This window comes from Narcine bancroftii, chromosome 5 (genome assembly GCF_036971445.1).
Source record: "Narcine bancroftii isolate sNarBan1 chromosome 5, sNarBan1.hap1, whole genome shotgun sequence".
NCBI lineage: Eukaryota > Metazoa > Chordata > Chondrichthyes > Torpediniformes > Narcinidae > Narcine > Narcine bancroftii.
This window is the reverse complement of record NC_091473.1, coordinates 131,815,602-131,830,358: the sequence shown is the minus strand read 5'-3', so window position 1 is coordinate 131,830,358 and position 14,757 is coordinate 131,815,602. Positions and strand designations below refer to the sequence as shown.

Below are 14,757 nucleotides of genomic sequence, written 5' to 3'. Positions count from 1 at the left end.
ACCTCTTATCTTTGACATTATCAAAGGCCGACAAACCTAAATGCAGCACATTCACTGCTACAGGGGTTCTGCTCCAAGGAAACCACTCACATTGTAATTTTCCATACAGTAAATCCTTGACAAAAAATATTAAATGTGTTTCTGGCATTTTGTGTTCTCTTGGTTATTCTTTTCTAACATAAATACTACAAGATCAAATGTTTATCTCAAAATTTTGTGAATTTCTTCAGGGAGACATTTCATTATCCAAACTGCCCACATCCAATGGTTCTCCCGTATCCATCCTCCCAGTTTACAGCCTCAAAAAAAATTTCATGGGTTTGTAAAAAAAATTTCCCTCTCAGAACTCCTACTTAAATTAATCTACCCAGTCTGAAGTTCTTTGTATTCTCTCTCCCTCCTTTTTTTTAAAAAAAAGGATGTTACATTTGCCACCCTCCAGTCTCCAGGGTCTCAGTCACCGAATCATTCCCCATAATCTTTAGATCTGCAGATTTATAGGCCGTGGGAATTTATCAGCTCGCAATCCCATCAATTTCTCCAACATTTTTTTGTTGATTTCAATTTTCTTAATTATTTATTTTCATTTGTCTTTTCGTTCCCTCACTTTCTCATAAAGTCCATTATCTCCCTTCCAAAAATATATTAAGATTTCCCCAAAAAGCAAGTTCCCACAATAAGAATGAACAGATAAACATGACCTTCAATCACATTGATGATATTTTGGCCAGGACATACCTAATAGCATCCGCATTCTTTACTCAAGACTTTTTTCCTCCAAAAAAAAAGTTATTCACAATTATTAACAAAAGAAAACCATGCAAAGTCTTTTTCACAGTCTTAGTAACGTATGCATCCACTCCATTATTGTACATTGTTACAATCATTTTCCAAATAGTATTTAGCACCATTGCCACAACTGTGGCCCCTTGGGGTTACCTCACCCTCCGTCGTTTGAGGGGCTTCCCCTTGGTCTCAGCTCCTTAATAGCCAGGAGCGGAAAGACTCCTTCCCCCAGAAACCCCTCACGTTGGCTGCACCAGGACTCAGGGCGTTCCTTAAGCACCTATTCTTGCAGCTTGGAACATGCCAGTTGGCGGCACTAACATCTCCACTTGCTGAAAGACCAACGGGTTTCAGGCTTTCCCCGAGTTGATGATCTTCCAGCAGCTCTGGATGTCTGTGCTTCCTAGCAACAGTTCATAAGTCAGAGTCCTGTGTCCCTCTGCTGCTGGAGATGAACCGCGACAAGGACCCTCCTCCACACATACTTAGTGAATCTGCATTCTGCAAAGAGGTGGGCAACTCTCCTCCATACCACTGCAGTCATCTGGGGACTCAAACATTTACACTTTCTCACTGGGGAAAAGTTAATCACTTTAAACAGCGCTCCAGTCAGCACTAATTCCACTGGTCAACAATCTTTTTTCCCCAAAAGTTTTGTTTCCAGAAAAAAAATAATCGGGATGATGGAGAAAAAATATAATTTCAGATTTTCTGTATCGATGTCAGAAACATTATAATTTAGCATGCTTAATCACATAATGATGTTGACACATTGTGTTAGTTCAACTGACCTAAAAATGTTTTGCACAGGGTCGGCGCCAAAATGTATGTTAGAGGAGGGGGCATTAGTGATTTTGAGGGGGGCTCATTTACCTGGGAAGGGGTTCCGCCAGGGACCTGTAGTCCGGGGTGGTGGGGGGTATTGGATGGAACCTGTCATTAACGCCTCCAAACTGGGGCACGAGGACACTCTCTTTTTATTACGTCAAGTGTCACCAGATGCTACTGATGCTTTTTAAATTTTTTTTAAAATTTTTCACACTATGAGCCATATTGACCAAAAAACACATAAACCTTTCCCTCTTGAATATACAGTGTCATTTTCTCCCCTTTTCCCCCCTCCCTCCTTCCCACCCACTCAACGTTCAACATATATGATACATTAAACCCATTGAACAATGTCATCACACAATGAAAATAAACAAGAAAATTGTGTCATCTACTTTTACACACTGGGTCAGTTCATTTCGTCTTCTCCTTCTGTTATTTTAGGCGGTGGTGGTCTGTGGTAGGCCCACTCTGTTGTGTTCCATGTACGGTTCCCAAATTTATTTGAATACTGCGACTTTATTTTTTTTAATTATATGTTATTTTTTCCAATGGAATACATTTATTCATTTCTATGTACCATTGCTGTACTCTCAGGCTCTCTTCTGAATTTCAGGTTGACATAATACATTTTTTTTGCTACAGCTAAGGCTATCATCATAAATCTTTTTTGTGCTCCATCCAAATCAAGTCCAAGTTCTTTACTTCTTATATTACTTAGAAGAAAGATCTCTGGATTTTTTGGAATGTTGCTTTTTGTGATTTTATTTAATACCTGATTTAGATCTTCCCAAAACTTTTCCACTTTCTCACATGCCCAAATTGCATGTACTGATGTTCCCGTTTCCTTCTTACAGCGAAAACATCTATCTGATACTGTTGGGTCGCATTTATTTAACTTTTGGGGCGTGATATATAGCCTGTGTAACCAATTATATTGTATCATGCGTAACCTCATGTTTATTGTATTTCTCATAGTTCTGGAGCATAGCTTTTCCCATGTTTCATTCTTTAATTTATGTTTAGATCTTGTTCCCACTTTTGTTTGGGTTTACAGCTTATTTCATCATTCTCTTTCTCTTGCAGTTTGATGTACACGTTTGTTATAAATCTTTTAATTATCATTGTGTCTGTAATCACATATTAAAAACTGCTTCCTTTTGGTAACCTCAGCCTGCTTCCCAATTTGTCCTTCAAGTAGGTTTTCAGTTGGTGGTATGCAAACATTGTACTTCATTTGTTCAAAAGATAATAATTTACTTCCCAAAAAACAATTTTCTATTCTCTTGATCCCTTTTCTCTCCCTTCTCTAAAGGAAAGGTTATCTATTGTGAAAGGGATTATTTGATTTTGCATCAATATTAATTTTGGTAGTTGATAATTTGTTTTTTTCCTTTCTACGTGAATCTTCTTCCAAATGTTGAGCAGATGGTGAAGTACTGGTGAATTTCACTGTTGCACCAGCTTTTCATCCCACTTATATAGTATATGTTCAGGTACCTTCTCCCCTATTTTATCTAGCTCTAATCTGGTCCAATCTGGTTTTTCCCTTGTTTGATAAAAATCTGATAGGTATCTTAATTGTTCTGCTCTATAATAATTTTTAAAGTTTGGTAGCTGTAAGCCCCCTTGTTTGTACCATTCTGTTAATTTATCTAGTGCTATCCTAGGTTTCCCCCCTTTCCATATGAATTTCCTTATTATTTTTAGTTCCTTGAAGAATTTGTCTGTTAGGTGAATTGGTAACAATTGAAATAGGTATTGTATCCTTGGGAAGATATTCATTTTAATGCAATTTACCCTTCCTATCAGTGTTAGTGGTAAATCTTTCCAATGTTCTAAGCCATCTTGTAATTTCTTCATTAATAGCTGATAATTTAATTTGTATAGATGGCCTAGATTATTATCTAGTTGAATACCTAGGTATCAGATTGCTTGTGTTTGCCATTTAAATGATGATTCTTTATTAAACTTTGTGAAATCGCATTATTCATTGGCATCATTTCACTTTTATTTGCTTTGATCTTGTACCCTGAAACTTCTCCATAATTCCTTCAATTTCTTATGTAATTCTTTTATTGATAATTCTGGTTCTGTTAAGTATACTATGATGTCATCTGCAAATAAACTGATTTTATATTCCTTCTCTTTTATTTATATCCCTCTTATTTATTTTCTGTTCTTATCAGTTCTGCCAATGGTTCTATAGCTAACACGAACAGTGAGAGAGATAGTGGACATCCCTGCCTAGTTGACCTGCTTAATTTAAATTGGTTTGATATATATCCATTTACTGTCACCTTTGGCAATGGTCCCTTATATAAAGATTTAATCCAATTAATATATTTCTCTGGTAGGTTGAACCTCTGTAGTACTTTGAAAAAATAATTCCATTCTACTCTGTCAAAGGCTTTCTCTGCATCTAAGGAAACCGCCATTGTTGGCATCTTGTTTCCTTGTACTGCATGGATTAAGTTAATGAACTTACAGATATTGTCCGTTGTTTGTCTTTTCTTAATAAATCCAGTTTGATCTAGTTTTACTATTTTTGGTTCTCAGTCGGCCAATCTGTTTGCTCATAGTTTAGCTATTATCTTATAATCTGTGTTGAGTAGAGATACTGGTCTATACGATGCTGGTGTTAGTGGATCTTTCCCCATCTTTGGTATTACTGTAATTATTGCTGTTTTGGATGAATCTGGCATGTTCTGTATTTCTTCAATCTGGTTCATTACTTCCAGGAGAGGAGGAATTAATAAGTCTTTAAATGTTTTATAGAATTGTATTGGGAGTCCGTCCTCTCCCGGCATTTTATTGTTCGGTAGTTTTTTTAATATATCCTGTATTTCCTCTATTTCAAATGATTTTATTAATTTGTTTTGCTCCTCTTCTTGCAATTTCGGTAGTTCAAGTTTAGCTTGAAACTCATCTATTTTGTCTTCTTTCCCTTTGTTCTCAGTTCGATATAATTGCTCGTAGAATTCCTTGAAATTTTCATTGATCTCCGTTAAGTTATATGTAATTTGTTTGTCCTTTATCCTTGATGCCAATACCGTTCTTTTAGTTTGTTCTGTTTTAAGCTGCCAAGCTAGTATTTTGTGCGTTTTTTTCTCCTAGCTCATAATACTTGTTTTGTCTTCATATGTTCTTCTCCACCTTGTACGTTTGTAGTGTTTTGTATTTTATTTTTTTGTCCGCCAATTCTCTTCTTTTTGTTGTATCTTCCCTTATTGCTAATTCTTTTTCTGTACTTGCTATTTCCCTTTCCAGCTGTTCTATTTCCCAATTGTAGTCCTTCTTCATCTTAGTTACATAACTTATTATCTGCCCTCTGATAAATGCTTTCATTGCATGCCATAGTATTAATTTATCTTTCACTGATTCCGTATTTATTTTAAAGTACATTTTAATTTGTCACTCAATGAATTCTCTAAAATCTTGTCTTTTAAGTAGCACGGAGTTTAACCTCCATCTATACGTTCTCGGTGGAGCCTCCAGCTCTATTGCTAATAACAGGGGTGAGTGATCTGTTAACAGTCTAGCTTTATATTCCATTTTTCTAACTCTCCCTTGGAATGTGGGCTGACAACAGGAACAGATCTATCCTTGAGTATGTTTTATGTCTACCTGAATATGAGAATTCCTTCTACTTTGGGTGTTGTCTCCTCCATATATCCAAAAGTTGCATTTCCTGCATCGATTTAACCATAAATTTGTTCTTTCTGCTAGTCTTTTTTCCAGTTTTATCCATAGTTGAGTCCAAATTAAAGATAAAGTCCCCTCCTATCAGTATATTCCCCTGCATATCTGTAATCTTCAAAAAGCTATCTTGCATACATTTTTGATCCTCTTCATTAGGTGTACATACATTGAGCAAATTCCAAAATTCTGAATATATCTGACACTTTATCATTACATACCTCCCTGCTGGATCTATTATTTCCTCCTCTATTTTGATTGGTACAATTTTATTAATATAGCTACTCCTCTGGCTTTTGAATTATATGATACTGCCGTTACGTGCCCTACCCAGTCTCTCCTTAATTTTTTGTGTTCCACTTCAATTAGATGTGTTTCCTGTACGAATACTATATGAATTTTTTCTTTCTTCAGTAAATTTAACAGCCTCTTCCTTTTGATTTGGTTATGTATTCCGTTAATATTTATAGTCATATAGTTCAACATGGCCATTTCATACTTTGTTTACCTCTCATTTCCGCTTCCTCATCACCGCTTCCTCTTTTATCCATTTCTGTTTTATTTATTTATTTTTTTAAAATGGTTTTATTAATTTATTTTGCTCCTCTGTTTGTAATTTTGGTAGTTCAATTTTAGTTAGAAATTCATCTATTTTGTCTTCTTTCCCTTCGTTTTCAATTTGATATAATTGTTCGTAGAATTCCCTGAAGTTTTCGTTGATCTCCGTTGGGTTATATGTAATTTGTTTGACCTTTATCATTGATGCCAATACCGTTCTTTTTGTTTGTTCTGTCTTAAGCTGCCATGCTAGTATTTTGTGTGTTTTTTCTCCTAGCTCATAATATTTCTGTTTTGTCTTCATTATGTTCTTCTCCCCCTTATATGTTTGTAGTGTTTCATATTTTATTTTCTTGTCTGTCAATTCTCTTCTTTTAGTTGTATCTTCCTTTATTGCTAATTCTTTTTCTGTATTTGTTATTTCCCTTTCCAACTGTTCTAATTCTTGATTGTAGTCCTTCTTCATCTTAGTTACATAACTTATTATCTGCCCTCTGATGAATGCTTTCATTGCATCCCATAGTATAAATTTATTTTTCACTGATTCCGTATTTATTTCAAAGTACATTTTAATTTGTCGCTCAAAGAATTCTCTAAAATCTTTTAAGTAGCGTGGAGTTTAATCTCCATCTATACATTCTTGGTGGGATGTCCTCTAGCTCTATTGCCAATAACAGGGGTGAGTGATCTGATAACAATCTAGCTTTATATTCCATTTTCTTAACTCTTCCTTGAATGTGGGCTGATAACAGGAATAAGTCTATCCTTGAGTATGTTTTATGTCTACTTGAATAATATGAATATTCCTTTTGCTTTGGGTGTTGTTTCCTCCATATATCCAAAAGTTGTATTTCCTGCATCGATTTAATTATAAATTTGATTACTTTGTTCTTTCTGTTAGTCTTTTTTTCCAGTTTTATCCATGTTTGAGTCCAAATTAAGGTTAAAATCCCCTCCTATTAGTATATTCCCTTGCGTATCTGCGATCTTCAAAAAGATATCTTGCATAAATTTTTGATCTTCTTCATTAGGTACTTCTAAAACATAAAATATTTCCACTGTTCCCACATCTAAAATTCCCTTAACCCCAAATGTACCCCCCTCTCTGAGTTGCCCCTTGTCGGGCAACCACAACTCCCCTCTCCATTTGGATTGCGAACCCGCTCGCAAGCGTCAACTGATTTTGCAGTGACTGTTATTCTCTCCCACCCAACCCCCTCCAGAAAAGACTTTTATCTTCACATATAACAAAGCTCACTCTCTTAATTTCCCTCTTACTTCCTTTCTTCCCTTTTCTTCCCCTCCTTAGTTCTTACTTATACATTATTTTTCTTCTTTATATGAAGTTTGTCATCATTCTTGTTCTTGTTACATCTCTTCATCTCTCTTTCTGTTTTGCAGGCGTTCTGTAAATTCTCGTGCTTTCTCCAGATCCGAGAACAGTCTGCTTTGCTGCCCCGGTATAACTATTTTAAGTACCGCTGGATATCTTAACATAGATTTATAGCCTTTCTTCCATAGGATCGATTTTGCTACGTAAAACTCCTTCCTCTTCTTCAGGAGCTCAAAACTTAAGTCTGGGTAGAAAAAATTTGTATTCCAGCGGCTTTTTGTCTTCTCTCATTTTTTTCATTGCCTTCTCCAATATATTTTCTCTTGTCGTATATCTCAGGAATTTTACTAAAATGGATCTTGGTTTTTGTTGTGGCTGTGGTTTCGGGACGAATGTTCTGTGTGCCCTTTCTATTTCCATTCTTTCCTGCATTTCTGGCATTCCCAGGACCTTGGGGATCCATTCTTTTATAAATTCTTTCATATCTTTGCCCTCTTCATCTTCCTTAAGGCCCACTATCTTTATATTGTTTCTCCTATTATAGTTTTACATTATATCCATTTTCTGAGCTAACAACTCCTGTGTTTCTTTAACTTTTTTATCAGTTTCTTCCAATTTTCTTTTTAAGTTTTCCACTTCGATTTCTACGGCTGTTTCTCGTTCTTCCACCTTGTCTACTCTTTTCCCTAATTCTGTCATGACCAGCTCTAATCTACTCACTGTTTCTTCTGTACTTTTCATTCTTCTTTTTATTTCACTAAATTCTCATGTCAGCCATTCTTTTAATGCTTCCATATATTCTTGAATTTTTTTTTAATCTATGTACTGCCCATTCCCTTTATCTTCTATTTCTCTGTGCAGAGTTTGATGTTCTCCTTCTTCTTCTGTCTGCTCTATGGTTTGTGTCTTCTACTTCTCTTCCTTGTATCTGTGTCTCTTCTGACTTTCTCGTTGGGTTGTTTGTCAGATTGTTGGGTTTTTTTTTTATGGTGTCTTGATGTTGGTCCTCTTCTTCTGAGCTGGTTATCTGTTGCGTCTCTGGTTTCCTTTTTTCATTCTCATCCCTCCAGTTCCCGTTACTTTCTGTATCTTCCCGTTGGGAGCCCTGCTGTCGGGCCTTTCTTAGCTGTTCGTGCTGTGGAGTTCCACTCCACAGCCGGTCCCCCCTCCCGTCGGTGCTGTCTTTGTCGTGCGCATCGCGCACCTCTGTTTGGCTCTGTGAGCCATCCTTGCAGCCCTGCGTTCGGTGGTTCGTGACCCTGCGGGGTTCCCACTGACCTCAGGGAGCGGGCTCCTCTTTCCACGGCGGGTCCCTGCTTCTTCGTACAGGTAAGGCCTTCACCTCTCACTTCCGGCGTCTTTCCTTCCCGTTGTTTTTGGCTTTTCTTTCTTTGGTGCCAATTCCGCCACACCTTTATATTTTTTAAATCTGTTGCGATTTGTGTGTCTGGGGCTTTGCCTTTTCTTCCCTATTTTCTGGAGAGGGCTGATATTCTCCTACCGGCCACTACTCCATCACGTGACTCCTCCCGATGCCAGACGCAGCGGGGCGGCAGGCGGGAAGTCACCACCACGCATCAACTTACACAGCATTGGTGAATGAGGATGGCTGCGACTGTATGTGTGTGGGGGGGGGGGGGGGGTAATGCCCACAGATGCTCCCCCCTCCCTCCGGCGCCGACCCTGGTTTTGCCAGTGATTGTCATCTGTACTCAGCATCTGATGCCGCTCGTGCCAACAGCAGTCAGCTGGTCTGGATGGATTCCAGGTGCCCTGATTGCAGTGTCCTGGCGAAACCTTTCACCCTGTTCATCGCTGACTGCACCCAGATCAGTGGGGAAGGGCTACTGCTCGCCACGGATGAGCTAACGCGGCTCTGCCAGGGATTTCCTTCCCCTCGGCGTCGCCAGCGTGCATTCAGTGCAGAAGGAGCCTCACCTCCTTCCGGGGTTGCCCTTCCTTCCCCAACCGGGGACCGTGCGCGGGTCTGAGCATCGCCGCCGCCGCCTGAAACAAACTTACCAGAGCCGACGACCACCAGCACGTCGGCGGAGCCCGGCGCGCGCTCACGCGTCCCGTCTCGCTTTGGCGCGAGGAAGATCCGCGCGATGAGCACGCACACCAGCGCCGCGCCGCCGCACCACCACCACCAGCCCATGGCGCCTGCAGCCGGCTGTCAATCAAGCGCTGCGAGGCGCGGCTCCGCGCTACGGTGTCCCCGCAGTTCAAAATCGAAAGCAAGCGGCTGGAGGCAGCGCGACCCGGTACAGCGGTTAAACAAACAAAAAGAAGACCCCCCCACCATCTGCAGGTGCTGGGGTGGCGTGCAAAACACAAAAAGGGCTTCAAGGCACACTGTGGATTCTTGTGGGAGATAAGTTTGCAACCTCCTTTTAAAAATCGGCCTCTCAGACCTTTCACCGTTTTGGGTTGTGGTGCTACACCGCCGGCCTCCTGTAGGAGGCCAGTGGTGGTACACTCCTGCAGGTACAGAGGGTGCCCCCTGCAGGAGGCCAGTGGTAGTACACTCCTGCAGGTACAGAGGTTGCCCCCTGCAGGAGGCCAGTGGTGGTACACTCCTGCAGGTAGAGAGGTTGCCCCCTGCAGGAGGCCAGTGGTGGTACACTCCTGCAGGTAGAGAGGTTGCCCCCTGCAGGAGGCCAGTGGTGGTACACTCCTGCAGGTAGAGAGGTTGCCCCCTGCAGGAGGCCAGTGGTGGTACACTCCTGCAGGTAGAGAGGTTGCCCCCTGCAGGAGGCCAGTGGTGGTACACTCCTGCAGGTAGAGAGGTTGCCCCCTGCAGGAGGCCAGTGGTGGTACACTCCTGCAGGTAGAGAGGTTGCCCCCTGCAGGAGGCCAGTGGTGGTACACTCCTGCAGGTACAGAGGTTGCCCCCTGCAGGAGGCCAGTGGTGGTACACTCCTGCTGGTAGAGAGGTTGCCCCCTGCAGGAGGCCAGTGGTGGTACACTCCTGCAGGTAGAGAGGTTGCCCCCTGCAGGAGGCCAGTGGTGATACACTCCTGCAGGTACAGAGGTTGCCCCCTGCAGGAGGCCAGTGGTGGTACACTCCTGCAGGTACAGAGGTTGCCCCCTGCAGGAGGCCAGTGGTGGTACACTCCTGCAGGTAGAGAGGTTGCCCCCTGCAGGAGGCCAGTGGTGGTACACTCCTGCAGGTAGAGAGGTTGCCCCCTGCAGGAGGCCAGTGGTGGTACACCTGCAGGAGTGTACCACCACTGGCCTCCTGCGGTGTGTGCCCACTGCAGTAGGCCGGTGGTACACTCCTGCAGGTACAGAGGATGCCCCCTGCAGTTGGCCGGTGGTACACTCCTGCAGGTACAGAGGATGCCCCCTGCAGTTGGCCGGCGGTACACTCCTGCAGGTACAAAGGTTTCCCCCTGCAGTAGGCCGGCGGTACACTCCTGCAGGTACAAAGGTTTCCCCCTGCAGTAGGCCGGTGGTACACTCCTGCAGGTACAGAGGTTTCCCCCTGCAGTAGGCCGGCGGTACACTCCTGCAGGTACAGAGGTTGCCGCCTGCAGTAGGCCGGTGGTACACTCCTGCAGGTACAGAGGATGCCCCCTGCAGTTGACCGGCGGTACACTCCTGCAGGTACAGAGGTTGCCCCCTGCAGTAGGCCGGTGGTACACTCCTGCAGGTACAGAGGTTGCCCCCTGCAGTAGGCCGGTGGTGGTACACTCCTGCAGGTACAGAGTTTGCCCCCTGCAGTAGGCCTGTGGTGGTACACTCCTGCAGGTACAGAGGTTGCCCCCTGCAGTAGGCCGGTAGTGGTACACTCCTGCAGGTACAGAGGTTGCCCCCTGCAGTAGGCCGGTGGTGGTACACTCCTGCAGGTACAGAGGTTGCCCCCTGCAGTAGACTGGCAGTGTACCACCACATTGTGGAATTAACATTCATAAACATCTTTCGTTATTAGGCCAATATCTGTGGGAGCTTCCTGAGCACAAATGGGCCCATGTACTTTATACATTATAGCACTTATTTCATGAGCTGCAAATCGCAAATTAAAAAAAACACCGGAGGCCATTCAACCCCATCAGAACAATCTTCCCCCTCTCCAGTTTATTTCCCTAAAGCCCTCTTTGGTGATATGTTTCCACCATTGTATATAGTTTTGATTGACTATTGTAGATATGGAGCTGGCCCACCCACAGATGACTCATATCCTATGACTCCACCCCCCAGTGGTCCTGGGCCATAAAGGTCGAGCCACCTCTCCCTTCCCGCCATTCCTATACCTGGATCTGGGCCAGCAAGGTTCTTCTGTACATTAAAGCCTATTGTTCCCCCTGCCTCGTCTTTGGTTACTGGTAGTGCACCTCACTGACAAAAGGCAAAGGAGGAAAAACCCAACACCCAACCCCAACCCACCAATTTTCCCCTGCAACCGCTGCAACCGTGTCTGCCTGTCCCACATCGGACTTGTCAGCCACAAACAAGCCTGCAGCTGACGTGGACATTTACCCCCTCCATAAATCTTCATCCGCGAAGCCAAGCCAAGAGTGTAGTACACCCTCCAACTTATCTTCTCTCACATTAAGCTCCCCCAGTTGAATCTTTTGGCAGCCATCATTATAATGTAGTGGTGATGATAGGCCAAATTGGCCAATTAATATATTGATTTTTCTCTTGAATGAAAGTCTAACTCAACATTTGTCCACTTGCATCAACCCGGGAGCAAAGATATCTTTTCACATTTCTGTCCTGAATGGCCAACCCCTTTCTTGACACTGTGGCTCCTTATTCTAGATATACTGCCAGGAGAAATATAATTCTTGCGCCTGGCCTGACAACCCTCTTTAAAAAAAAGTTGCATGCTTCAATATGATCACTCCTAATCTTTTACACTGAAGAGTACACAGTACTCATCTCCTTAAATGGTAAACTGACCACCCCACCTGTCTGTCAATGGGAAGAAAATGGGCAGCAGTTAGTGTAGTGGTTAGGGCAGCTCCAGCATATCAGGTTTGAATCCAGTACTGTCTGTAAGGAGTTTGTGCATTCTCCCTGTGTCAACGTGATTTCTTCTGGGTGCTCCAGTTTCCTCCCACGTTCCGGAGTTGGAGATTAATTGGATGTAATTAGGGCAGCAGGGGCTTGTGGGTCGGAAGGTCCTGTTTCCATGCTGAATGTCTAAATGAAATTGTGCTGATTTAAAAATCACATTTTATTTTCCCAAGAGATTTTTTTTAAAATCAGATTCAGAAAAAAAATGCTCTTAACACACCTCCAAACTCAGTTCTGTGAAAATTATTGCAATTACAGAGGTAAACTTTAAAATCACAGCAGACAAAGGCAGCATTTGATTAATCCAAACATGGATTTTCTGTCCGGACTCTTCCAAAGTGAACTGGGTAAGAATTGTTAACCTTATTAAATATCTATATTATTTTCCTGCTCTGAGAGCTCTCAAAACTTGTACCAAAGTTGGTTAACTGAAAGGAAACTGTAAAATAAAAAGGCCTCAATCTGTTCATGTTCAATTTCTCCCCAAAATTAAATTCCATATTCGGAATCGTAGCCATGATTGTGCGGGCCCTTGGTTGAGAACAGCCATTCTCAAAGGGGGCCACAACGCATTTAAGGGGGTCACGGACTGAAATCATAACTTTGTTTTTTTACCTAGTCGGTAGAAGTACAGAAGAAACCAACTAATCTTGACTGCTTCACAGGGAAGGGGCTCATAAACTTTGAGCAGAGTCCTAAGGGAAGTGCAGCCAAAACAAAAAGGTTGAGAATGAGAAGGCATGGAACATCAATCTCAGGTTTAACTCCATGTGCATAATGCCATCAATTCATTTTGTGCATCAAAAATGAGATGGCAGGGAGGTTTCAAATAGCATGAAAATCCACAAAGAAGCACAATCTCTTCATCAATCAGGAAATTCTTATCTCCACTTTCTTCTGTACAGATGTAACCAAGAGTTAACAAACAAAAACTATGCTATGAGGTTATCTTGAATACACTAGGATGCATGGATGTACCAGAAATTAAAAGGAGTTAATAATACATAATGAAGAGATTCATGGACACACAACAGAGAGAGAAAATAGGAAGTATTCTTTTGTTTTTCTCTCCAGGAAATTAGTAATGATAAAATTCACCAATGATGGCCTGCAGTTTTGGGAGCTGTTGTGACTTTGAATGAGGCACATGCAGACCAGAGCCATAAATGTAACAGTCAAACAAGAAAACAGACAGGGGAGGCTCGGTGGAAGAATCCCGATGAACTCAAAATGCATCTTCAGCCGCACTCCTGATAAATGGCATCAACGGAGGAAAGGGAGACCCCAGTGAACTTGTCGGACCATGCTAATGAAAGACAATTATTATATGAATGCCACAATTGTATCAGCTCTCCTTTGACCATCTGATTGCCACCTGAACAGTGGAAAGCTGTGAAATGTGAGTTGGGATGGAAATTTAATATGATATTGCAAAGTGGCTATATACTGAGGCAAATACATTAATACTAGCAGAACCGCAAGAAAGAAACAAGATACACACAGGTACATTGCACATTCACACACACACACACACACACACACACACACACACACACACACACACACACACACACACACTATAGACACATAACACAGGCAAGCTTGCATGCAAAAATTCACACAACACGCACACATACATTATGAAGGAAAAAGGAATCCAAAGCAATGATAAAAATATCAAATGAAAAAAATAACTTGAAGAGTGCAAGGAATGGAAAGCCTCTCAGCTTTTCTACAATTTTAATAATGACCATGTTCTAAGGGTGCATGATTTTATTTAATTAATTGTCATTTTTATTACTGGAACAAAAATAAGCTGTTGAGAAACTCAGCAGGTCAGGCAATATCTGTGGAGGGAAAGGGGGAGTTGACATTTCAGGTTGAGATCTGGCATCATTTGAGAGTGCAGAGGGGAGATAGCCAGTTAGTGTAGCGGTTAGTGCAAAGCTATTACCACACCAGTGGCCCGGGCTTCAATGCGTCGCTGTCTGTAAGGAGCTTGTATGTTCTCCCTGTGTCCGTATAAGTTTCCTTCCAGTGTTCCGTTTCCCCCACATTCCAATGATATACAGAGTCAGTGGTTTAATTGGTCACATGGCTGACACAGGGTCTTGGGCTGGAAGGGCCTGTTACCGTGTTGTATCTCTAAATTAAAAAAAAATAGAGGAAAGTGTGAGGCAAGGGCAGGTATTGCCAGTTGAGGAGGGGAATGATGGGCTGATGAGGTCGGGAAAATGGAGGGGTGTAGTTGGGAGAAAGCAACTGATGGGTGACAGAAAAGGGGCAAACAAGACCAGATGGTGGGTGGAGGGAGAGACAGAGACAGGAAGGTGATTAGTGGAGACACAACGGGCAGCAGATGCTGGAATCTGCGGGGAAAGAAAGAGAATAAGTCGAATCACATAAGGGAAAAATCATGGGCAGGTTACAGCATCTGCAATCTCTTGTGCAACCACACACCTTCTAATGTTAAATGTACAGCAAAATCATGGCATGTAACACTAAAATAAAGTGGTATCAACGTTCTT

At 42.2% G+C, this 14,757-nt stretch overlaps 1 protein-coding gene across 7 annotated transcripts in view; it reads right to left on the bottom strand.

Moving 5' to 3' along the window:
* alg14 (ALG14 UDP-N-acetylglucosaminyltransferase subunit) overlaps positions 1-9,384 on the bottom strand; it is an 87,228-nt gene extending 77,844 nt beyond the window's left edge. For 5 of the 7 annotated variants that reach the window (XR_011357927.1, XM_069939074.1, XM_069939075.1 and 2 more), the window contains exon 1: positions 9,227-9,384. Coding sequence is in view for 6 of the 7 variants with exons in the window: in XM_069939074.1 (XP_069795175.1) it covers positions 9,227-9,362 (136 nt within the window). In the remaining variant the exon portion in view is untranslated. Of the gene's footprint in view, positions 1-738; positions 776-9,142; positions 9,164-9,226 lie in introns of those variants that run through there. The other 2 variants (XM_069939076.1, XM_069939077.1) reach the window with 2 other exon arrangements.
* Positions 9,385-14,757: the final 5,373 nt, after the last annotated feature.